Source organism: Oncorhynchus clarkii, chromosome 24, assembly GCF_045791955.1.
Source record: "Oncorhynchus clarkii lewisi isolate Uvic-CL-2024 chromosome 24, UVic_Ocla_1.0, whole genome shotgun sequence".
Classification (NCBI taxonomy): Eukaryota; Metazoa; Chordata; class Actinopteri; order Salmoniformes; family Salmonidae; genus Oncorhynchus; species Oncorhynchus clarkii.
The window spans coordinates 9,247,999-9,273,487 of NC_092170.1; the positions used below are offsets into that span (position 1 = coordinate 9,247,999).

The 25,489-nt window shown below is 46.9% G+C and overlaps 2 protein-coding genes across 3 annotated transcripts; one reads left to right on the forward strand and one right to left on the reverse strand.

The window, feature by feature from the left end:
• Positions 1-31: 31 nt before the first annotated feature.
• Positions 32-2,840, reverse strand: LOC139382283 (uncharacterized). Its single transcript, XM_071126163.1, has 5 exons — positions 2,462-2,840; positions 1,747-2,085; positions 1,362-1,547; positions 1,116-1,144; positions 32-1,018 (listed from the first exon to the last, which is right to left on the reverse strand). Exons 1-5 carry the CDS (start codon positions 2,523-2,525, stop codon positions 914-916), a joined length of 723 nt encoding a protein of 240 aa, XP_070982264.1. The 5' UTR covers positions 2,526-2,840; the 3' UTR covers positions 32-913.
• Positions 2,841-3,298: 458 nt separating this feature from the next.
• LOC139382282 (bleomycin hydrolase-like) lies at positions 3,299-25,088 on the forward strand. Of its 2 annotated transcripts, XM_071126161.1 has the most exons (12): positions 3,299-3,462; positions 8,173-8,370; positions 9,277-9,386; positions 9,681-9,822; positions 10,448-10,536; positions 10,844-10,936; positions 19,567-19,722; positions 20,030-20,188; positions 20,301-20,368; positions 20,533-20,650; positions 21,139-21,211; positions 24,781-25,088. In XM_071126161.1, exons 1-12 carry the CDS (start codon positions 3,453-3,455, stop codon positions 24,930-24,932), a joined length of 1,368 nt encoding a protein of 455 aa, XP_070982262.1. In that variant the 5' UTR covers positions 3,299-3,452; the 3' UTR covers positions 24,933-25,088. The 2 variants fall into 2 exon arrangements, with proteins under 2 accessions (XP_070982262.1, XP_070982263.1); XM_071126162.1 differs by lacking the exon at positions 8,173-8,370 and having other exon boundaries at positions 3,356-3,462.
• Positions 25,089-25,489: the final 401 nt, after the last annotated feature.

A 25,489-nucleotide genomic window follows, 5' to 3' on the forward strand; every position in this document is an offset into this window, starting at 1 on the left:
TCAGTGACCTCACAGAAGGAACAGAGGCATATCTGATTGTTTTTGTCTGTTTATTATAAAAGGGAGAGAGCATGCTTTAGACATGGGTTCAAATAATATTTGAAATCCTCTTAAATAATGTATATGTGCTTGATTGAGCTCGCCTGGCATAATGAACCAATAGAATAGTCCAAAAATGGCAAACCTCACCCCTCAGGTCCCCCAGGCAGGCTAGAGCAAACACTCAAAGTATTTGAAATATTTCAAATAGTGTCTGAACCCAGGTTTGCTTTACATGGAACATTGTTTTGAGGGGGCTACATTTAATAGAATTTGCTCAACTTTTCTTAGCAGTGGCAACATTTTGGTATGGAACATCAGTTCTAGTCTGTTGATTCAAACACACGGCAGAGAAAGTAATTCCCACAAATAATAATGACAGTGTTTAACAAATAAAAGACAGTTGCATAAAACACAATATAGAACACTGAACACAGATTATATTTTCAGATGATTTTCACATGGCACCATGATCTAGCTGAGCGCGAGGATGGAAGTTACTGCATGACACATACAAAATCAGAAAGCATCTGAAGTCATTCATTCCAGATCTCTGAAATGTGACCACTCGATCAACACAAGTCTGTTACATGCGGAGGTGAATATTGACGTGAATTCAGGGGATAGCCTCGGCCAGAACTCGAACCTCGGTCCAGCGACTATCAACTCAACGCATTAGCCTTTACGACAAGAGATCCGAACCATTTGACGAGGTCACTGCCTACTGGGCACAGGTGTCAATGCAACGTTTATTCCACGTTGGTTCAACGTACTTTCGTGGAAACAACGTTGATTCAACTAGTGTGTGCTCAGTGGATAGGAGTTGGGTTGAGGTCTCTACAATATAAAACTCTGACTGGCCATACATTGTGAGTCAGGAGAAGCGGGGAGAGGAGTAGACTGTGAGCTGTGCGGCTTTTCGTTGAGGATTATGATTCTGCTGTTCAAGGCAGTCCTTTGAAAGAGATGCATAGACCAACTGCAAGAAAACAGACACTCAGGTTAGCCCGAGAAAGCATTCTAGAAAAAGGTTAAAGAAAAGGGCATTCAGAAACAATTATTCAAATAATACTCACCTCTATCTTTGGTTTAGGCTTGGGTGTGGCTGCAAAGAAAATATCAGGGTCAGAATTAGATTTAATACATTCCCAATTGGGCACTTCACAAATTAACATTAGACGGGCCTTTAAATAAGCTGTAGACACGATCAACTGTACAAATTGATCGCATGTTCATGTACAATGCTGTAGTAGAAATGTGCACGTCAACACACTGCAGCAAGATGTTATGAAATTGTATCGATAAAGAAAGAGATGTCTTACGGGGCTTGTCCTTGCATGCACTTTGGGAGCGTGGTGGGGGCTTGGGCGGTGGTATTGGTGGGGGCTGAGATGGGACCTTTGACCTTATATGGTAAGCCAGACCCAAAACCAGGGTGATTACCAAACAGGTACTTACATACACCGCCACCCTGGAATAGACCTTCCTCACGGATGTGGGTGGTATGGCTGCAGAGAAAAGGTACAGCACATCAATGAAGTCAGAGCACATGCATACCAGTCTACCTGTCATCCGGGAATGTCGAGTGGTCATTTTCTGTGATTGATTCTCATTTTGGGGGAAAATCTTACAGAGCAATACATACTGTATATTCATTGTATGAAACATTAACAAATAGTTAATGTAGACTAGAAGGACCATATGTACCTGCAGTGATGTTCACATATGTCATATGTCCAACACTGGTGTATCCCTCAACCCAGGTGATCTGGCATTGGTACATTCCATGATCTGATTGGTTGACGTTGAGGATGTCCATGAGCAGACGGGTACTATTGGTTGTCAATGTGACTTTGGAGAGATGATGCCTTGGAGTGTGACTAAAGAGAAGGAACTGTCCCTCTGTTGACAGCCCCCATCCCCCTGTCCAGCCATCATCTCCACAATGCTGAACATCACAGGATAGGGAAAGAGTGCCCCCCTTTGGTACGTCAACAGAACCTCTCTTTGCCAAGACAGAAGTCACACATTCCTCTGAATCATAACCTGATGGACCAAAAGTTGACAAAAGTGAACACATAAATATAATATAAACATAATATAAAACATTCACGAGACAACAGAGGAGCAGCATCTACATCCATTCATATCCCAATGGCAATCTACATGTATAGTACGTGTATAGTAATGTATAGTAAAGAGTTCATTGAGAGAAGATATCTCTCATGATACCTCTTTTGTAGGGAAGCAGATGATACATACATTTAGATAAGATTGTTTGATTACTCCTTCCTTTTCTGATCTCGAGTGACATCCTAGATAGCTCTTTCAGTCCTTTGTTGGTCATCCTACATATATGGTTATAAAACCAAGGTTCTGACCACAACTGTCAGAAATCCTAAACAAGAGTAGTTGGACTTACCCGGGAGAAAACATAGACAGGTCCATGAGAGAAACAGACAGTTGTACATTTCTTTCTTCCCCATAGAATAGTAGGATGGGTTCCATAGAGCAGCCCCAACACAATGTCCTGGTGCCTCAGGAAGCTGGACCCAACATTATTAGCGCAAAAACTACTGTGTTTTTACTAGGCGTATACAAATGGTTCTTCTTAGTTTCTCAATTGTTCTTTCACTTTCCCATTAAATTTTTCTCCCCTCAATGGGAGTGTACCCTCCACAATTGTGAAATGGTTTCCAGTAGCTGCCTCAGTCGAGTTGGAAATAAGGAAGGAAGTACACGAGCTCTCTCTCTCTATTTCTCTCTCTCTCTCCAACTCCAACTGAAAAATCACATCCTTCCCCGAACTCTGTGGGCTGGGCACAATCATTAACTCCTTAGATAGAATATAATAGTTAACATCCATGGAAACCAAGAAAAAAGTGTGTTGAATGTGTATGTTTTTGATTGTGTCTGTAAATTGAATCTCATTTAATCCTCTTTCAAATAAAGATTGTGTAATGACATGGCCCAAGTTGTATAGTAAATCTTCTTGTTGCTTCTATCCACCAATTCAGGCCAACTGCAAGGTAGTTCAAAATTGAAAATGAAAGCAACAAAATGTGTTATTACCTAATAATAAGAATGGTATACATACATTGCACAATTATTGTCACATTTCATCTGAATAACTTGGTACAGAGCTTCAACTATGCTGACTCTGATAAAAGGTCCAATGTCCTCACCAGTCTTGGGCATACTCTTAAATGCCAAGGGGCATGTTAAAGGAAACTGTTATGCCATTGGTGTTTCTGATACTCAACATCCCAGTCTATTGTTACATTGTAACAATTATGTTTCCTGTTTCCGGTCGGAACTCTGATCTGACTGACTGACTGTCGGCGAATGAGATAAACAAAGAGCCGGTGACTTTTAAAGACATATAGAAACACTTCCTAACCCTCTTCGGAAACATGGAGACTGGTATGTCATGTGTTACTTTGTCTTCTTTCATTCATTGTCACTTGTATAGCCAGCATGTGAGCTCAATTTGCATTCCCTAGCTAACGTTAGCCGGATAGCTAGCTTTATGTCACTTTTCAGATAGACCATTAGCTATCCGGTTAGCGAAGTTAGGTAACGTAGCTCAGCTAACATAGCATAGCTAACCAGCCAGCTTCCTTATGTGTTTTTTCACTTTGATAATGACATGACAGATAATGTTAGCTAGCTTGATAATGGTAGCCGACCAACTTCAGCACAGCCATCCAACGTCTTCCCAGCTATCAGTGCCAGAAAAGTTGATGGGTACTGTTACTACTGGTAACTAACGTTAGCTAGCTAACTCTATGTAATGTTAGTCAAGTATAGGCTTGGCAGCTAACTGTTAGTTATCCAGTTAGTCAGTCAGTTAACATAGGAGGCAGCTCAACTTGCTAGCTATTTCACCAACTTTTTAGGTGAGCAGTAGCCAGTTCTATTCCATAGAGGGGATTTAACCCAACCCCTCTGAATCAGAGCGGTGCGGGTGACTGCCTTAATCGACGTCCACGTTATCAGCGCCCGGCTTAAACTGCCTCGCAAAACGGCAGCTTTTTTTTTTTTTTTTTTTTTTTTTTTTTTTTTACCTTGCCGGCTCTGGATTCGAACCACCGACCTTAATTAAACTCTTAATCGCTAGGCTACCTGCTGCCCCTGGAATAAAGTGAGACTAAGTGCGAAGCAGTGTTTGTCAACAAGCAGGCAGTGCACGACGAACCCAATACCTTGGTTGTTCAAGTAGCTAGCTTGACGTAAAGCTGTCAGTATATGCCCTCCCCAGGCACAATAAAACATTAAGCTATCAGACAGGGAAGGATGTTTGACACTATGACAACGGGTTTATAGTGATAGTCTTTGAATTTTTGGTGTGATGTGATTTTGGTACCTTGTTGACCTCAGAAAGACTTGCACCCAAAGACCAGGAAAGATACTAAGTCAGTCATAAAAGCCATACAACAACTTATATGTAAAGTTGCAAGTCACTCTAGACACCAGTTTGGCACCTTTCCATACAAAACTAAAGTGACACTGACAGTCATTCCCATTCATGTTTTTCCATTCTGTGGAGGTTGCGTTGGAATGGGCTCTCTGCCTATCCCTGCGTTTGTATGGCGACACACCCCTCTTGGTTTTGTATACCGATTAAATCAGCTCTATCATCCATTTACTGTAGCAAGCTGACAGCAGGAAATAATGTATGATTTATCCAATTTATGTGGTAATGATGGAGTACTGAGGCATGTGGGTTTGTCTATCCCTGTAGATCTGGGGTGTATTCACTTTGAACCAAATGGAAGCAAACTGCCGAAACAGGGACGGACCTACCTCAATTTGTCCAGTAATGAACACTCATTTTTGTCGCAAAATGTTTTCTGTTGCAAAACGTTTGCTACGCTTTACCACGGTGTGGACTAATGAATACACCCCAGGAATGCCCAGTGTATTTGAACCTCGGTCATGGAAAATAGCCTGACGGTCCAGAACCAATAGGGCTTGAATCAGGCAGTATGCATGATTAAGCAATGTTCTTTTCTGTGTTTAATTGCTGTGCAGTATTTGATGGAATATTACCGGACGTGCTACCTGTCCCAGACCTGCGGTTTTCAACTCTCTAGAGACAGCAGGAGCGTTAGAGATACTCTGAATGATCGGCTATGAAAAGCCAACTGACATTTACTCCTGAGGTGCTGACCTGTTGCCCCCTCGACAACCACTGTGATTATTATTATTTGACCCTGCTGGTCATTTATGAACATTTGAACATCTTGGCCACGTTCTGTTATAATCTCCACCCGGGACAGCCAGAAGAGGACTGGCCACCCCTCATAGCCTGGTTCCTTCCTAGTTTTCATCCTAGGTTCTGGCCTTTCTAGGGAGTTTGTCCTAGCCACCGTGCTTCTACACCTGCATTGCTTGCTGTTTGGGGTTTTAGGCTGGGTTTCTGTACAGCACTTTGAGATATCAGCTGATGTAAGAAGGGCTTTATAAATAAATTTGATTTGAATTCGATGGAATGACACAGCAGCATTATTTTATCAGTGTACTACTACTACAGATAGTTCTAGTATCACATATACAGTGCCTTCAAAAAGTATTCACACCCCTTGACTTTTTCCAAATTTTGTTGTGTTAAAACCTGAATTTAAAATTGATTAAATATAATAAAGAAATGTGTCACTGACCTTCACTAATGTTCCCTACATTTTGGTCTGCTAAGCGCAAACTTGAACATTGTGAAAATACTGTGCAACTTCCGGCACGTGTTTACTGTGAACACTGAGACTGTACCCACTTTAAAGGCTACTGTGGCTATTTGATCATAATGTAGGCCTACCAGAGCGGGAAGCAGTGACACAACACCTATCCATATTTTCAAACATAGTAGTGGATGCATCATGTTATGGGTATGCTTGTAATCGTTAAAAGTGGGGAGATTTTCAGGATTAAAAAGAAATGGAATAGAACTATAAGCACAGGCAAAATCCTAGAGGAAAACCAGGTTCAGTCTGCTTTCTATCAGACACTGGGAGATGAATTTAACACAAGGCCAAATCTACACTGGAGTTGGTTACCAAGAACACAGTAGGGCTGTCTCTGACTTGAAAAAAATCTTGGTCAACCAAGAGTCATCTGTTCTTTCAACCAATCGATTGGTCGAAATGTTAAAACATGTACTTTTCCATATACTGAATGTATGGTTAATTTATAAAGCCAGGCTCATTTAACAGTTAGGCTATTGATTATATACCTAATTTAGTTGGTTTCCTATTTTTTCTTAGAAAATTAAGGCAAGGGCTGTTTTCTCTTCTCCTAACTCCGCGGCTGCCTCCGCCCATTGTTCTCAACACCAATATGCTGGTTAACTTTGCTATTATGCACATAACAACATGGTCCAGCAAAAGGAGGCAATTCAACAGCCCACTGATGTTTCAGAACCATGGACAGCAACCGCTATCCAACGCGGTAGAAAGCACATTTGTTATAAAACATGTTTTTTTTTTTTAAAGTGTTGCCCCATTTTTCGTACGTAATATAACCATATACAATTTCTGTAGCATGTGTGTGATAGACTGTGCCACCCCCACGACCTTAACAATGGATTAGTCCACTCAGACAGGCGCCAATCAGACAGGTGTCTTGTACACCATGATTTTACAATGGTTTTTTTGCTACTGCTCGACTAAAGAAATCTCGGTCGACCAACAGCCTATCGACCAAACAATTGTTCAGTCGACTAAATAGGTTCAGCCCTAGAAGACATTGAATGTTCCTGAGTGGCCGAGTTACAGTTTTGACTTAAAATCTACTTGAAATGTTATGACAAGACCTGCAGATGATTGTCTAGCAATGACCAACAACTAATTTGACAGAGCTTGAAGTGTTTTGAAAACAATAATGGGCAAATGTTGCACAATCCAGGTCTGAAAAAGCTATTAGCGACTTACCCAGAAAGACTCACAGCTGTAATCGCTGCCAAAGTAATTGCTTCTGCAAAGTATTGACTCAGGGGTGTGAGTACCTATTTCATTTTCAATACATTTGCAAACATTTCTAAAAACATGTTTTCACTTTGTCATTATGAGGTATTGGGTGTAGATGGGTGAGGAAAAACATTTCTGCAATCCATTTTCAATTCAGACCGTAACACAACATTGTGAAATAAGTCAATAATTTCTGAAGGCACTGTATATGGATCGTTCCTGTCAAAATAGGATGAGAACACTTTTGTGAACTCGGGCATATTTGATACCGAACTTGATGTCCTGCTGTTTTGTACCACATTGTCCGGTGGGGAGTGGACGAAGGCGGGGCAAGGCATTATTTGATCGCTCCCTTTGCCACTTTTTTGACATTTCAATACAGTACAACTTTATTAGTCCTGCTGCAATTCGGAACCCATTGCCACTTTGCCAGATCAAACTCCAATAACATCCTTGTTATATTACAGCTCTTTACCACTTTGTTTCCTCCTGACTGTTTCCATTTCTAATACACCCTGGCCTAGCCTGGTCTCAGATCTGTTTCCATTTCTAATACACCCTGGCCTAGCCTGGTCTCAGATCTGTTTCCATTTCTAATACACCCTGGCCTAGCCTGGTCTCAGATCTGTTTCCATTTCTAATACACCCTGGCCTAGCCTGGTCTCAGATCTGTTTCCATTTCTAATACACCCTGGCCTAGCCTGGTCTCAGATCTGTTTCCATTTCTAATACACCCTGGCCTAGCCTGGTCTCAGATCTATTTCCCTTTCTAATACACCCTGGCCTAGCCTGGTCTCAGATCTATTTCCCTTTCTAATACACCCTGGCCTAGCCTAGTCTCAGATCTGTTTCCATTTCTAATACACCCTGGCCTAGCCTGGTCTCAGATCTATTTCCCTTTCTAATACACCCTGGCCTAGCCTGGTCTCAGATCTGTTTCCATTTCTAATACACCCTGGCCTAGCCTGGTCTCAGATCTGTTTCCATTTCTAATACACCCTGGCCTGGCCTCAGATCTGTTTCTGCGCTTATGCCAACTCCTTGTTACGCCAAACAATGTTTGGCAGGCTAATTCCATTACAAAGTTGGCAAGAGAGAAATAAACAGACCAACCAGGCTAACCCTGCCCCTGTTTCCTTAAAAATTACAACCTCTCTATTGTCCTCCTCAGGTTTGAGTCAGGAGAAGATCGCCTCCTTTGTGAAGCGTTTGCGGGCGGAGCCCAGGTACCTGCTGGCCCAGAACGTGTCCACGTGCATCGACCCGCTGGAGGTGTGTCTGCACAGGCAGACGGTCCAGGACACCGTGCACATATTCCAGCACTCCATCCCCACAGAGGGCAAGCCTATCACCAACCAGAAAAACTCAGGTACACTTACCTACAGATACGGTCAAATATATTGGCACCCTTGCACTTCACAATGGATTGCAATGGAGCAGAATGTTCTGTTTTTTCTTTTTAAAACTGGTTGTATGGCAATTTTTTACCCTGTAGCCACCGGGGAGGCAGGTAGCCTAGTGGTTAGAGCGTTGGGCCAGTAACCGAAAGGTTGCTGGAAGGAATCCCCGAGCTGACAAGATCAAAATCTGTCGTTCTGCCCCTGAACAAGGCAGTTCCCCGGTAGGCCGTCATTGTAATTAAGAATTTGTTCTTAACTGACTTGCCTGGTTAAATAAATAAAAAAATGGCAGATAATTTAGTCCAGGCCATTGTTGTCTTTGAAGTGAGAAATCTCAATTTTAGCTGTAAATCAAATAAATACACAAAAAAACGAATGTTTTTCAATTTCAACAATAAAAAAAATAATAATTTGTGTTCCGCGCAAGGGTGCCAATATACTTGACACCCAGCATCTGTAACTACTCCAGGGGCCTGGCCATGTACAAAGACTGCATGTGAATGAAATAGACCTACGTACCTGATGCAGAGATGTGGTGGGGCTGCGTGCCAAATGTCAGTCTATTTCCTACATGGTGCACTCCGTTTGACCAGAGCCCTATAGGCGCTAGTCAACATTTTTGATTTGATTTATTGGGATCCCCATTAGCTGACGCCAATGGCGACAGCTAGTCTTACTGGTGCACTGTATACAGTAGGGTAGTGCACTATATAGGGAATAGGGTGCCATTTTGGGACACAACCGTGGAGTGGGGAGAAAGGAGGTCTAACTATGTGTCTATGAATAGGGGATAGAGTGTTATTTGGGAAGCTGCTATTGAGGCACAGCCCCATATACACAGTTCCATACTCATCACTGCTGATTGTGGGTTTCAGGGAGATGTTGGATCTTCTCGTGCCTCAACGTCATGCGCCTTCCCTTCATGAAAAAGTTCAACATCGAAGAGTTTGAGTTCAGTCAGTCCTACCTCTTCTTCTGGGACAAGGTAAGACCACATTTGTTCGTCACATGTATTCACTTGAGCAACTTTTAGTAACAGCCACTAGAATATACAATGCTTTTGTTGTTACATTTCAGCGGTGGGGTGTGAACAGTGTTGGTGTGTTTGGCTGTGCGTATCTTTAGTACTAATAGACTCATTGTCTGCCTAAACCCCCTTTGTGTGTGGCGCTTTGTACACTGGACAATGTTGTACCGATTGGACGTCACCGTGTCCCCCCCCCCTCGTCTCCTCTCTCCATCATGTCCCCTTTCTGCACTCTCTCCATCCTCCCTTCAGGTGGAGCGGTGCTACTACTTCCTGCAGGCCTGTGTGGAGACAGCCCAGAGGAAGGAGCCTGTAGACGGCAGACTGGTCCAGTTCCTGCTCTCCAATCCCACCAACGACGGCGGCCAGTGGGATATGCTGGTCAACCTCATTGGTCAGTTCATACCTGTTACCCGATCAGGGGAGTGTTGCTGCTTCGTTTGCATTATTCTATGTCAATATGTCGTGGCTGAGTCATGAATCGCACCGTATTCCCTATATTCGGTACTACGTTGGCCCAGGGTTCATATGGAGGGAATAGGGTGCCATTTAGGACTCACAGTGTAACTACCTTGGTAACTAGACTGTAACTACTCGGCCGTTTACTGCAGAAAATAAGCTAAATTCTACTGGAACTGTCTAGATTCTGTTTCTGGTGAGTTACTAATGTAGTAGTTACTGTGTAATTCCTTTTAATTAGACATTCTATGTAACTACCCTTCCACTGTTTTAATGGGTCAGGTTTGTGGTTTAGATCAAGGGTGCGTCCCAAATAGCATCCTATTCCCTACGTAGTGCATTACTTTTGACCACAGCCCGCGGGCAAAGCCTTAAAGTTATGGTCCTCTGTGGCTCAGTTGGTGGATCACGGCGCTTGCGACGCCAGGGTCGTGGGTTCGATTCCCACTGGGGCCTCCCATAGGAAAAATGTAGGCAGGCGTAAGTCGCTTTTGGATCAAAGTGTCCGCTAAAAGGCATATATATATATATATATGTTATTACCTTTCCCCGATCATCAGAAAAGTACGGCGTTATCCCAAAGAAATGCTTCCCAGAGTCTCACAGCTCCGAGGCCTCGCGGCGAATGAATGACATCCTCAATCACAAGGTAGGTTGACTCACTTACATCTTTCCGACATTTCCGATTTCATAGTGATGTCTTGTGTAGAAGTACAACACCAAAAACCTAGTCCTCCTGTTTCATACCAACACAAAGCAGTACAAGCATATGCACTCTACTTAGCGCAGGGAAACACCACGGAAAGAGCGTAGAACCCACCTTTTTTTATTTTGGTGTCGTCTGTTTTCTTATAGAAGACCCAGATAACTAACCCCTAACCCGAGATGCTCCACAATGTCACGCGGTAATACATGTCGCTGTGTACTATGTCATGCCAATGTTCCCTGGCTTCCAGCTGAGAGAATACTGTCTAAGACTGCGCAACATGGTGGCCAGTGAATCCACTGAAGCCGAGCTGTCTGACGCCATGGACACCATGATTGAGGAGGTAAGCGCATGTTAGGGAAAGACGCACACGACTCGCACACCACACACAGCGCACGACCCACACACCACCACCACATCACACACACCGCCACCACATCACACCACACACGGTTTTCCTGTTCAGTAATGTTGTAGCACTGCGTCAGTTTGTCCAGAGGAGGGGGCTGTATAACAGACTGTAGATCTGTGCTCTGAGAAGGACACGTGCTGTAACACGCCTGTATGTATTTAACACAGCAGGTACTGGGTAGGCAAGGACGATAACCATTACGGCTCCAGTAATTATTAGGCAATATTTGTTTTCGGATTAGTTATTGGACATTCAATTCAAATGTATCTGTCGCCTGTTGTAGCAGCACAGAGAAAGGATGATAACGAAGGTGTGTGTGTGTGTGTGTGTGTGTGTGTGTGTGTGTGTGTGTGTGTGTGTGTGTGTGTGTGTTACACTACCCTATCTAATACCATTGACTTTCACCACACCACTGATTCCTCTATCAAATCTGATTCCTCTAACTGTCAGACAGTGGATAGACCCTCCTCGGTTCAGATAGATATCTAATAGATAGAAACCACCGCTGTTGGAATTTGTTGGAGCTGTGTTCCCCCTTAAATAATGCCGCTAATTAGTTTTCTACCTTAAATCAGCATGTTTGACTTAAGTAGGCTTAGAAAAGGAACTGCTAGAAATGGCCAAATAGAGATGACTGTTTATTTTGTTAAACATGGCTTTATCAGTAGTAATGAATTAGGACCTAATCACAAGCCCCTCCCAGCACTGCATAATTGCGTAATTGCGTTACGCATAATTGCGTAACCCAACTCTTCCACATTTAGCAACAATGGCTGTAGTGATATATGGTCGGTACTGTTTATAATCCACTGGTGACAGCTTGTCATTCTATACTTCTGGCTGCAAAGAGAGAGAGAGAGAGAGAGAGAGTGTGTGTGTGTGTGTGTCCACATGCATGTGTGTGTGTCCACGTGCACTCACACACGCCTCACGGACCTGGTGACAGAATGTTCCATAAACAAGATCTTTATCGCAACGCTCCTCACATTGAATGGCATAAGGAAATTTCACTGTGAGAGAATAAAGGCTTAATGTCCCAACATTCCCAGTACCATTTAAGACAGAGGTGTGTGTGGTCAGTCAGTCAGTCAGTCAATATCACACAGCCAGAGAGAGAACATTACATAAAGGATGTAGCTGTTGTGTGGAGCAGTTCTGTTGCATATGCCCCTGACTGCTTGTTTAAACAGACTCTGTGTCTACTGCCCTTACCGCTCTGGATACACTACGCTCGCTACAGCACATTCTGATTGTGCAACACTTCCAGTTCTCCCTCGTTGCACTTCTATGAACAAGAGAGTTTTTTTTTTTTTTGTCAACGTGTTTGTTTGTCCACCTGGTAGTAGTTTGTTTTGTGTAACACAGCTCTGACAGCCAGGGGGAGTGTGAAGAGAGAGAGAGAGAAAGGTGGGGGATGTTGGCTCGGGAGGGTGAAGGGTGTAACCAGCGCCTCTCCTCCCGTCCCGTGGGCATCCGTACGGAGAAGGGTGCGTTGACTGCGCGTTCGGGCTTCTATTTATGCTTGGCATCTGTTGCGACAAGTGAAACATCACTGTTGTGCCGTGATTTAGATTAGCTCCTAGCTAGCAAGCCAACAAATTAGCCATAATTAATTAAGCTAGAATACACTCTGTCGGATGTGATCAGTTAGTCGGGTCCTTTTTCATTAATTAACTTCTCTGTGTGCTCGTCACTCAGCATGTTGTGTTGACACAGTAGGGCTGCGTCCCAAATGCCACACTCTTCCCTTTATAGTGCACTATATATAGGGAATAGGGGGCCATTTGTTCAATTACAGAGTATTGCAGTCCTTTTCCGAGTGTTGCGTGTGACTTCAGTGTGCGGGCTGTGCCACCTTGTTCTGGGTTCAGACTGCACACGTAAACCATGTAAACACCAAGTATGACAGGTTGTGGGTTTGTGCGTGTGTGAACGTTTAGAAGTGGTGTGTGTGTTTCTATGTATGCTTAGAAGTGGTGTGTGTTTATATTCAGAAGTGGTGTTTGTGTCTGTGGTTACATTTTAGAGTTGGTGTGTGAGTCATAGCTGATCAAAGCTCCCAGACTCTGCCCTCGTTAAGCCAGGGGATGTCAGGCCTACTTTAGGTGGGGAGGATCTGGCGTTGGGCACACTCCCTGGGTGAGGAGTGTGGCGGGGTGCAGGTGCGTACAAACACAGGGAGACGTTTCCAAGCACACACACACACACACACACACACACACACACACACACACACACACCACCTCTGCTAGCACACGACCACACATAATACACACACACACACACACACACACACACACGTTCCTCACATCCTCTCTGCAGCACTCCTTCAGGCCGGTTCCTGTTCTCTTCATATCCAGTCCTATGTGGTTTCTGCTGTATAGAATGTGCCCATTTGGGCGCCGGACATTCTGAATAGAAAGTCTCCTTCAGGCACATATGACTGTGTTCAATATGAGTGCTGTGTTTGTAGATTGTAAGGAGTCATTGATTGGACAGTGAGTTGACTGACATGCTGCGTGTGCCTTTAGAGTGGCTACCTCTCTATGGCTCAGCGCTGGCTGTAGCAGCAAGCCGCTGTGGGTGGGTTTGTGTTATTGTGTGGGCTCGTTTGCTAGCGCTGAAAAGCGGCCCGCCGCACTTCATCAGCTCATATTTCTTAATTTGACAACGTTGTTACAATCTGTAATGGCCCCATGTGTTTTCTGTTTACAAGGCCAGAAAGTCTCAGTCAACCCCAGTCCATTTCTTCTACCCCAGCTGCTCCCTCAAACGGGTCATTTGCTTACAGTTTCATCCAGGCTCTGTGTCCCAGGGCTTTGGCTCAAAAGCAGCAAGGCCCGTAGTCACAAAGCATCTTGGAGTTGAAAGGCTGATCTAGGATCAGGTCCACCCTTTTCATTCGTTGTGATTCAAAAGAAAAGCTGATCCTAGATCAGCACTCCTACTCTGAGACGCTTTTTGTGGATACGGGCCGTGGCAGGTTCCACCCTTCACAGTTACAAGCACAAGGTGTTTTAGTGTGTTCTGCTGTTTGTTTGTTTATTTCCCTCTGTTTGGGCAACTGGAGGTAAATCAACAAACAGGCATGCGTGAGCCGACGAGGAGAGGATGGAGCGTGTGTGTTGCTGTAGCATTGACGCTAACTGGCTGGCGTGCTGCAGGCGCTCCAGTGTTTACTGCCAAGCATGCAAACACATGCTACGTAGGTACGCTCAAAGGCTAGCATGATCCGCTGAGACACGCAGCCTCTCCGGATGCCCCGGCATCGGCCAATTACAGGCCTTATTACCCACACCTGGGCTTCATCCATGTCACACGACACAAGAATACGGTCTGCGTTATCCCACAGGCGGCTGGGGGGGGGGGGGGGGATGCTGTGGATCTAGAGGAGCTTCCTTAATCTATTAATTGCTGGGCCTGTTCAGATGAAATGGGGTTACGGAGCGTTTCCGTAGATTATGAGTACAGGGCCTTGTTCATTAGGCACCAAACGGAAGAGAACGGGCAGGAAGGGAATATCTTGTACCTTAAACTTGTCCGATAAGAAACACTCCTTTTCGCTTTCCGTTGCAAAACCTTTGAGGACAAGAGCCAGGTCTTAGACTACTGTTAACCAGTCCCGTGTTGCCGTCTGGGTCAGTCTTTATGAAGACGGACACTTTCTTATTACAACGTGTGTTTTAATGTTTATCCCAGGCTGTTGTAGACTGTCCTCTGGTGCAGGCGGTGCAATTTCCCCAAACAAACACAGGTCACTCCGGCTTCCTGCTTTTGTCAATAACAGGGGATCCCAGCCGCCATCGCAGATAAGGCCCTAATTCAAACCTGGCCAAGCAGAAAATCAGGACCCGGGTGGCCTTGAAGAAGCCTGCCTGCGCTCAGAAGCCACACAAAAACCTTACTAATCTTTCCCAAACGGCTTACAAACCCACAACAGCCAGCCCCCAACAGACGGCAGCTATTCTTTCACCAGCTCCACCCACCCGCTGAAGCAGCGTTTAGGAGTGGGAGGGAGAGGAGCTATGTAGTGTACGTCAGAAGATATACAGACAGCAACACAGACATTAAAAAAAGAAAGCAAAGGTCTCTAAAGACACTGGTCAAACAAGGTGTCCAGCATGGTCCAGCGGTCGTAAATCTCCCCTCTCCCTCTTCCATCCTCAACGCAGTGTGTCTGTCCTCAGTCGAAGGGCCAGGGTAAGGGTGGCAGGCAGGCAGGAAGGGAGGGTGGGCCGCCTGCTCCCCACACATGACCCTGTCAGCCTCTGCTTGTCCATGCTGATGGATGGTTGTCTGTGTCCTGAGAGGGAGAGAGCCAACAGGAATGGTTGGATATCTGTAAGAGATTTGGTAGCCTACTACTGAGGAGGACTGTAGCAGTGCTGAGAAATGAACTGGGGGGTTTAACACAGTGAAAGAATACAATGGAACAAGGCTACTCATAATCAACATTTTAGCGGGTACAGGACAGAAGAGACAGTACCAAGAATCTTGGCGGTAGTGCTATATACATGATTCTAATGGAGACGTGCCCAGCCCACCCAGTGTCTCGTGCTCATCTTCGTCTGTCCGTTTTGGAAGCAGGTGATTCAATATTGACTCACTGAGGGCTGTGCTGCTGCAGCCTGCTGACGTCAGTGCGGCTCTGGCTCATTGTTTTGTGAAAAGCATAGCCTCGTTTCACCGGGTCTACATGGGTGCTCTGTTGTGTTTGGACGGGCAGGGGCGTTTATTTAACCTGCCAAGGAGGAGACCGGGATGTGAGGTGGGACAGGGGCCCGAGGGCACGGGGGCAAAGGGGCCTGTTTGTGTGTTCGGTGCATCTGGGGCCCGTGCTGGTTAAATACAGGGCAGGGATGGGCACCGTTGGCATTTAGTCTGCGCCGCGGGGCAACGGGACAGAGAAAACAAACCCAGAGTCTTCAAGGCGCTGTCTTGTCTGGGTGTGGGAAAAGGTGAGGGTTACTGTGAGGGTCTGGGTAGGTGGGAATGTGACTGGGTGTGGGAAAAGGTGAGGGTTACTGTGAGGGTCTGGGTAGGTGGGAATGTGACTGGGTGTGGGAAAAGGTGAGGGTTACTGTGAGGGTCTGGGTAGGTGGGAATGTGACTGGGTGTGGGAAAAGGTGAGGGTTACTGTGAGGGTCTGGGTAGGTGGGAATGTGACTGGGTGTGGGAAAAGGTGAGGGTCTGGGTAGGTGGGAATGTGACTGGGTGTGGGAAAAGGTGAGGGTCTGGGTAGGTGGGAATGTGACTGGGTGTGGGAAAAGGTGAGGGTCTGGGTAGGTGGGAATGTGACTGGGTGTGGGAAAAGGTGAGGGTCTGGGTAGGTGGGAATGTGACTGGGTGTGGGAAAAGGTGAGGGTCTGGGTAGGTGGGAATGTGACTGGGTGTGGGAAAAGGTGAGGGTCTGGGTAGGTGGGAATGTGACTGGGTGTGGGAAAAGGTGAGGGTCTGGGTAGGTGGGAATGTGACTGGGTGTGGGAAAAGGTGAGGGTCTGGGTAGGTGGGAATGTGACTGGGTGTGGGAAAAGGTGAGGGTCTGGGTAGGTGGGAATGTGACTGGGTGTGGGAAAAGGTGAGGGTTACTGTGAGGGTCTGGGTAGGTGGGAATGTGACTGGGTGTGGGAAAAGGTGAGGGTTACTGTGAGGGTCTGGGTAGGTGGGAATGTGACTGGGTGTGGGAAAAGGTGAGAGTCTGGGTAGGTGGGAATGTGACTGGGTGTGGGAAAAGGTGAGGGTCTGGGTAGGTGGGAATGTGACTGGGTGTGGGAAAAGGTGAGGGTCTGGGTAGGTGGGAATGTGACTGGGTGTGGGAAAAGGTGAGGGTCTGGGTAGGTGGGAATGTGACTGGGTGTGGGAAAAGGTGAGGGTCTGGGTAGGTGGGAATGTGACTGGGTGTGGGAAAAGGTGAGGGTCTGGGTAGGTGGGAATGTGACTGGGTGTGGGAAAAGGTGAGGGTCTGGGTAGGTGGGAATGTGACTGGGTGTGGGAAAAGGTGAGGGTCTGGGTAGGTGGGAATGTGACTGGGTGTGGGAAAAGGTGAGGGTCTGGGTAGGTGGGAATGTGACTGGGTGTGGGAAAAGGTGAGGGTCTGGGTAGGTGGGAATGTGACTGGGTGTGGGAAAAGGTGAGGGTCTGGGTAGGTGGGAATGTGACTGGGTGTGGGAAAAGGTGAGGGTTACTGTGAGGGTCTGGGTAGGTGGGAATGTGACTGGGTGTGGGAAAAGGTGAGGGTTACTGTGAGGGTCTGGATAGGTGGGAATGTGACTGGGTGTGGGAAAAGGTGAGGGTCTGGGTAGGTGGGAATGTGACTGGGTGTGGGAAAAGGTGAGGGTCTGGGTAGGTGGGAATGTGACTGGGTGTGGGAAAAGGTGAGGGTCTGGGTAGGTGGGAATGTGACTGGGTGTGGGAAAAGGTGAGGGTCTGGGTAGGTGGGAATGTGACTGGGTGTGGGAAAAGGTGAGGGTTACTGTGAGGGTCTGGGTAGGTGGGAATGTGACTGGGTGTGGGAAAAGGTGAGGGTCTGGGTAGGTGGGAATGTGACTGGGTGTGGGAAAAGGTGAGGGTCTGGGTAGGTGGGAATGTGACTGGGTGTGGGAAAAGGTGAGGGTCTGGGTAGGTGGGAATGTGACTGGGTGTGGGAAAAGGTGAGGGTCTGGGTAGGTGGGAATGTGACTGGGTGTGGGAAAAGGTGAGGGTCTGGGTAGGTGGGAATGTGACTGGGTGTGGGAAAAGGTGAGGGTCTGGGTAGGTGGGAATGTGACTGGGTGTGGGAAAAGGTGAGGGTCTGGGTAGGTGGGAATGTGACTGGGTGTGGGAAAAGGTGAGGGTTACTGTGAGGGTCTGGGTAGGTGGGAATGTGACTGGGTGTGGGAAAAGGTGAGGGTCTGGGTAGGTGGGAATGTGACTGGGTGTGGGAAAAGGTGAGGGTCTGGGTAGGTGGGAATGTGACTGGGTGTGGGAAAAGGTGAGGGTCTGGGTAGGTGGGAATGTGACTGGGTGTGGGAAAAGGTGAGGGTCTGGGTAGGTGGGAATGTGACTGGGTGTGGGAAAAGGTGAGGGTCTGGGTAGGTGGGAATGTGACTGGGTGTGGGAAAAGGTGAGGGTCTGGGTAGGTGGGAATGTGACTGGGTGTGGGAAAAGGTGAGGGTCTGGGTAGGTGGGAATGTGACTGGGTGTGGGAAAAGGTGAGGGTCTGGGTAGGTGGGAATGTGACTGGGTGTGGGAAAAGGTGAGGGTCTGGGTAGGTGGGAATGTGACTGGGTGTGGGAAAAGGTGAGGGTCTGGGTAGGTGGGAATGTGACTGGGTGTGGGAAAAGGTGAGGGTCTGGGTAGGTGGGAATGTGACTGGGTGTGGGAAAAGGTGAGGGTCTGGGTAGGTGGGAATGTGACTGGGTGTGGGAAAAGGTGAGGGTCTGGGTAGGTGGGAATGTGACTGGGTGTGGGAAAAGGTGAGGGTTACTGTGAGGGTCTGGGTAGGTGGGAATGTGACTGGGTGTGGGAAAAGGTGAGGGTCTGGGTAGGTGGGAATGTGACTGGGTGTGGGAAAAGGTGAGGGTCTGGGTAGGTGGGAATGTGACTGGGTGTGGGAAAAGGTGAGGGTCTGGGTAGGTGGGAATGTGACTGGGTGTGCTGTCTTTTTGAAAATATTTTTGTTTTATTTAAGTCAGCAAAAACATCAAATTCTTAATTTACAACAAGGGCCTATGTGGGAATGGTTGACTATGATCAACCTGAACACAGGCATGCCAATAGTAGTTAATGTAGTTGACACAGTGGAAAAGTGCAGCAGCAACGGCCCTTGAGTGTCTCTGCTTTGGTGAAGAGCTCCGGGGCCAAACGTAATTCCCCAGCTCTATTTTCACCCTATGAGGAGTTTAATTTGCCTGGACTTTTTTGCCGAAAGTAAATTAAAATAGTGGGAGTCAATGGGAAGTCCTCGTAAATATAGGCGTCTGTGTGTATTGTGTATGTGTGCTCGCGTACTAACGGTCGGACTACCTACGCGTACATGCCAGATTGGGAGTCGGTGTACACATTTTAAGCCTTTTTTTTGTGATTGACAGCCCGACAGAGCGTAATCAGAGACCGACAATGCTGGGTATTCTCGAACCGCCAGAACATCCGCTTACATAATAGGCTTTGATAGGACTGGTGTACACGACGTCTTTTCAGAAGGAAATTCCCGAGATCGACGTATCAGTTGGGAAGGCTAAGGGTTAAGGGAAGGCTTATTCTGAGAACCCTGTCAAAACAGACTGGTAGAGGCCAGAGGAACGCCATGGGAACACAGTCAGAAACCACAACGACAGGAAGAGCCAGCGATACAGCCAGGCAGAGAGCGCAAGAGGGATTGGGCTTTGGCAGGGCGGATATCCTCCTCACACTACTGTTAAGCTCTCTTTGGTCCCCGAGTTTGAGTTTTAGAATGGCGCTTTTACATAAGAGACTTTCTAAGAGATATCAATGTGCTCTGTCTGTGTCTTACAGTGGTATTGCATGACTAACGTAAGGTGTTTTCTTCCCCCTGTCTGTTGTTTCACATGCTCTGTTTACAGGTCTTCAGGGTGGCCACTGTGTGTCTGGGCAGCCCCGCTGACTCCATTTATTGGGAGTACAGAGACAAGGACAAGAACTTCCACCGCATGGGCCCCCTGTCCCCTCAGCAGTTCTACAAGGAGCTGGTCAAGCCCCTCTACAACATTCAGGACAAGGTCAACTTTTTACCCAGCTTTATTGGTTTATTTGAATAAAATATCAATATCGGCTTTGAGTTGATCGTAATGAATTATTACAAGAGCTAATCATTATTAGGGCCGTGAGTTTTTCCCCTGTGGTTGAAAAATTCCTGAAGTTCCTGGAAACTTTGGGCGTTTTCTGAATTTTTGCGACCCAGGAAAAGCACCGTGGCCCAGTTAGTCTATATTAGACCAAGGGTTGGAGTCAGGAATAATGCCCTCTCTTTCCGTGTTTGTTGATGAGCTGAGTCTAACCCCTGTTCTCCCTCCCCCGCCCCCACAGGTCTGTCTGGTGAATGACCCGCGGCCTCAGAACCCCTATGAGAAGTTGTATAGCGTTGAGTTCCTGGGCAACATGGTGGGCGGACACAACACCCTGTACAATAACCAGCCCATCCAGCTACTCAAAAAGGCAGCCGCGGACTCCATCAAAGAGGGAGAGGTACTGTGTGTGAGCGGGTCCAGGAAGTTAGATCATGGCTACGTCTGACAACTGAGCGAGTGTGCAAGGAGACGACCTGTAACGCATGTTTCTCGCCCTCTCTCTCTCGTAGGCTGTGTGGTTCGGTTGTGACGTGGGCAAGCATTTCCATGGAAAACTGGGCATCAACGACATGAATGTGTGAGTTTTACGAGAGAGAGGCGAACATGTGTCAACATCGCATGTATAACTAACTATAAGTCAGATCTTTGTGTGTGTGTGTGTGTGCGTGTGTGCGTGCGTGCGTGTGTGTTTGTGTGTGTGAGTTCTCATCCTGTCCCTCCCTGTGTTCCCCCGTCTCTAAGGTTCAACCATGAGTTAGTGTTCGGTGTGTCCATAAAGAACCTGCCCAAGGCAGAGAGGCTGATTTTCGGAGACTCCCTCATGACACACGCCATGATCCTCACCGCTGTCACCGACAAGGTAGCACACACAGTACACACACGTATGTACACACACACACACATACGTACACACGCGCCGCATTTGAGTGTTCCCCAGTGACTCTGCACCAAAGGCGTCCAGTGTGGTGTTTACAGTCGTTTGAATCGACTTCATGTTTTAAAATGGCTGTCAATTTCCCCCCCTGTATGTGAACCCCACCTGTCTCCTCGTTCTCCTCAGAACAGCTGGACAGGGCCCTAGGCTACACAACGTAGGAGTTACCAGCCCTGCCCTGCACCCCACTAGGAATCCTGCCTTCCTCTCTTACTAATGGACATACTGTATCATTTGCTGAATATACTTCCACCATGTATAGTGTACTTCATGTATGACGGGCATAAATCCGAAAACACAGACTGATTTGGACTTCTTCTCCATTTGCTGGGTACATCTGCCTCCTAATAATCACACATTTTGATTGAGCTCTGTCTCTCTCTCTCTCTCGTTCTCCCTTTCGCTCACTCTAGCAGGAGGAAAAGGATGGAGGTTATGAGAAGTGGAGGGTGGAGAACTCCTGGGGGGACGACCGTGGGAATAAAGGTGAGAGCGCTTAGTCGGCCAGAGGTCAGAGGAGGAGAGGGTCCGTTCTCACGCAGCCTTGTGATGTCTGTCTGCCTCTCGCAACACGAGAGCCCCTCTAGGTCTGCCTGAGCCGAGCTATGTGAAAGCCCAGAGCCCTCGTCTCTCTTCTCTCTCACACCACAGGGCGTCAGTGTACAATCACCGGGACAGTTGAATTTCCTGTCAGGTCGATTGAATTTGAAGTAGGATTAGCTCCCTCCCCACCCGCCTGGCTTTGTTTTTGAATTTATAATTGACTAGGTGTGGAGGGCTGGTTTGGTTTGGGGTTAGTTTTGCGGCATCCACTCATGTCTGGCCCCCTACCGTAGCTTTGTCTGTTATGGCTATGAACCCCAGAGGGAGAGAAGGCACAACAACGGGGATGTTTCCCAGACAACGGCCCTTTGTCCCTCTCACAACACAACAGTACGCCATTTTGTTTCAGCCTCCCGACTTCCTCTGTGTGGAAGAGTCCGGCTCAGACACTGTCATACTACAGGCCTGGGTTCAAATAGTATTCCATCCAGTGCCACTAAAACATTTGAAAGGAAACACATACTGAACCCTCCTCTGTTGGGACTGTGTGGCTTTTTACCAAAAATACGTAATTATCCACCATCCCCCTCTGTCTTCCTCTCCTTTCCCCCCCCTCTCTTTCTCTCTCCCCCTCTGTCTTCCTCTCCTTTCCCCCCCCCTCTCTCCTCTCTCCCTCTCCCTCTCCATCCCTACGCACCCTGTGCTCTGCATTCCAGTGCAGATTATTTGGGTTTTGTTATGTAGTTCCACTTCCTGGTCAATGACTTCATGTCATCTGCATATTGAAAATGTGAAAGGCCTAACACTTTGGTGCCTCCTCAAATCAACTGTATTTCACGCATATTCCATAAACATCCACGCAGATGGGAGAAAGCCTTCATATCCGCTCTCTTCCCTCTCGGATGTATTAATACATTTATTGAAAACAAACGGTGTGGAGGACCCGCGGCGGTGAGCACCGCTTGATGGACAGCTGGGGACGGGGAGGGAGGACTTGTCAACGCCACGGCGGACGGAGAAAATGTGTGTTCGCAAGGTTTCGAGGGTTATCGTCTATCCAATTGCCAGTAATATTTTGTTTCCCCCAAGAGGATCCCACCTAATTAACACCGTGGTGCCTGGTGCAAACTGCCCAAACCCTCCAAACGCCAGGGTTTTCTCAAGATGGATTATTATGGCCTCAGAGTGCACTATTTGTACCTTTCCGCGGTTACTATACAAATATGGGGAATGTGGGCCAATCTGACATGTGATATTTCATTGTGACAGACTGTTTATAGGCTAGAGATGCCCTTCTCAACACACCTCTGGGATTCTACAACGACCCTTTTACAGCTACTTCGGTATAGTGAGAAACAATATTTGTACTGGCTATTGCGATTCCCTTGTTAACATATCACGTTACCGGGCAGACTATGGACACACTCTTATATCTGCTATTACATTTACGTTGGTGACGTCGTTGCAGATAGGTTTGGGAAATAATTTTGACGGTATGGCGAACTAAGGAGGTGATGGAAACAGGATGTGCTGCAGACAGTGCTCGCTTTAGCAGTCTGTGACCCGTATTGCTCAGAACTTTTCAGCTGTACTATGGGATCTAAAGCAGAATAAACTCCACCCACAGCTCTCCCTGTAAGACGAGGTAGGACACATCTGTAGTCCCGTGAAGACAAATAATGCCGCTATACGAAACCGCCGCCCGACACGCACACATCTTTCCTGGAAACTGGAAAGGAAGAACACGCAGAGTGAACACACAGGACGAATAACACCCAAGACAAATAACACACAGGACGAATAACACCCAGAACGGATAACACACAGAACGAATAACACACAGAACGGATAACACACAGAACGAATAACACCCAGAACGGATAACACACAGAACGGATAACACACAGAACACAGAACGAATAACACCCAGAATGAATAACACCCAGAACGGATAACACACAGAACGGATAACACACAGAACGGATAACACACAGAATGAATAACACCCAGAACGGATAACACACAGAACGGATAACACACAGAACGGATAACACACAGAACGGATAACACACAGAACACAGAACGAATACCACCCGGAACGAATAACACCCAGAACGAATAACCCCCAGAACGAATAACACATAGAACCTGGGGTATTGTTTTGAGCTGAGGTACGTTTTTCTGAGGTCCCTGTGACGTCATCGATAATGCAACTTTTCAGCGGGGGAGGGATGCGCTCTAGACACTGCCCGGGTCCAGAGATGAGAGGAAAACCAAACAGTGGTCACAATCTGGTCTAGTCCCCAGCTCTGACCGTTACACAATCCCGTGTAACCACAGGATCGCATTCATTAGGCACCAAACGGAAAAAAGCTGTCTGAAACACGGAGAGACCACCTGGACTTGTCCAATAAGAAACATTAGTTGGAAAATGTTTTAAAACGTTTTCTGCTGCGTGCCCAAATGAACCAGCCCGTGCCTGCTCAAATCCCAAATCTATCGCCACATGGACAGATTGGAGCTGTTCCTCACCCTGTCTGTAATCTGGGTTGTTAGTTTGTTCAGACAGGCCCATTGCCCTTGTAGATAAATAAGAACACTGTATGAGGAATGCCCCTATTGTCATTAAACATCCTGCTCTCGCCGCTCTAATCTCTTCACATCAAGTGTTTTATATGCTGTTCTTTATGATTTGATGTACTCTCGGTCACCCTGTCTGTGAGAGCGAGGCCGTGGCCTGTGTCTGCACGTGTTTTCAGGGCCAAGGTCTCAGAGTGGGATCGTGTACACTGAAAGTTGTGTTTTTGGGCTTGTTATGAAAATGTATTAGAGCAGGATGAAGTGGCATTCGAGATATTCTTTCATCTTTTTTGGATGGGAAGGATAAAGTGGCCTAATGTTGTTAATGAATAAAATGACGTGTGTCGGTCAGTCCCTCCCTTGCAATCTGGAGATTTATTGGGCTGGGGTGTGCAAGGTGAGGACAGAAGTGTGGGACAGACTTGGGTTCAAATACTATTTGACATCATTTCAAATGCTTCCGCTTTGCTTGCTTGGTGCAATGGAACCAATAGAAACGTCCCAGAAGTGCAAACCCAGCCCACCTGGCACTCCATGCAGGCTAAAGAAAACCAGTCCAAGCCATGCATTTGAAAGATTTCAAATAGTATTTAAACCCAGGTATTGCGTGGGACAGACAGACAGGGTGAGGGGTCTGTCCTTCCTTCCCTCTCCCTGTGGAACAATAGGTCTGAGGCCAGGGGCAGTCCACTGAAGTACAGGGTGAGTCACTGGTACTGCTGTTGGCTAGGGGATTTCAGACTGACTGGTCTTAGAGACGTTAATCAAGACTAATGATTCCTGAGAAGAAACTCCAGCGGCACGTCGGGGATCTCGACGCTCCACAGACTGAGTGGATCTTATACCAACAATCTCAATTACACCTTCCTCGAGTCTTTTGTAACCTTCTAACTGTATGAATTAACCCTGTGTGTGTGTGTGTGTGTGTGCAGGTTACCTAATCATGACCGACGAGTGGTTCTCTGAATACGTGTACGAGGTGGTCGTGGACAAGAAGTACCTGGCCCCCGAGGTGCTGGAAGTAATGCAGAAGGAGCCCATCGTCCTTCCTGCCTGGGACCCAATGGGAGCCTTGGCCTTGTAACTATGGAAACAGAGGGTGCCATCCCACCCACCTGGTCTCAGCCCTGGTCTGTTTGACTCCGCCCCATCTCTCTGGTTTTACTCCTCCATAGACTTCCACCCACCACAGCCTGTTCTCTAGACAAATAATAAAAGTTGTTTTTTTTTACTGGAAAAACACACGTCTTCTTTCGGCCATTTTGTTTTGTCCATGTCCTCTTTTGCTTCTCCGCCACCAGGCACCAGCAGAGTTTATTGCAATTCAGTTTTTGTTGTTGTGTGTCCTCTGGCTTCATAAACATTCTGTGGTATGTAGAAAGCTGTGGGGTTGTTAAAAGGTCTGTATGTACCATCTCTTTGTTAGGGCTGGTTCAGGGTCACGTCCTATGTAAGTAGTCCATCCCAGAGACACACACATCCACCCCACCAGCCCTAGCTGTATTATTGAGGCCCAGCGTAATGCCATCCCTTCCTCTCTGCTAGCTTCCCTAGGTCAGAGTTCAACCCAGAGCAGCCAGACGAGAGTGAGGTGTGTGAGAGAGAGTTAGGCAGGGGTGTCAGGAAGCAGCGTACCAGTCG

Excerpts from the sequence above, each read along its gene's own strand:
- LOC139382283 (XM_071126163.1), bottom strand. The coding sequence starts at position 2,525 with ATGGGGAAGAAAGAAATGTACAACTGTCTGTTTCTCTCATGGACCTGT. Across the intron at positions 1,548-1,746 it reads ATATGTGAACATCACTGCAG|CCATACCACCCACATCCGTG; the intron begins GTACATATGGTC and ends TTTTCTCTGCAG. Across the intron at positions 1,019-1,115 it reads AGCCTAAACCAAAGATAGAG|TTGGTCTATGCATCTCTTTC; the intron begins GTGAGTATTATT and ends GTTTTCTTGCAG.
- LOC139382282 (XM_071126161.1), top strand. Across the intron at positions 8,371-9,276 it reads CACCAACCAGAAAAACTCAG|GGAGATGTTGGATCTTCTCG; the intron begins GTACACTTACCT and ends TGTGGGTTTCAG. Across the intron at positions 19,723-20,029 it reads TCTACAACATTCAGGACAAG|GTCTGTCTGGTGAATGACCC; the intron begins GTCAACTTTTTA and ends CCGCCCCCACAG.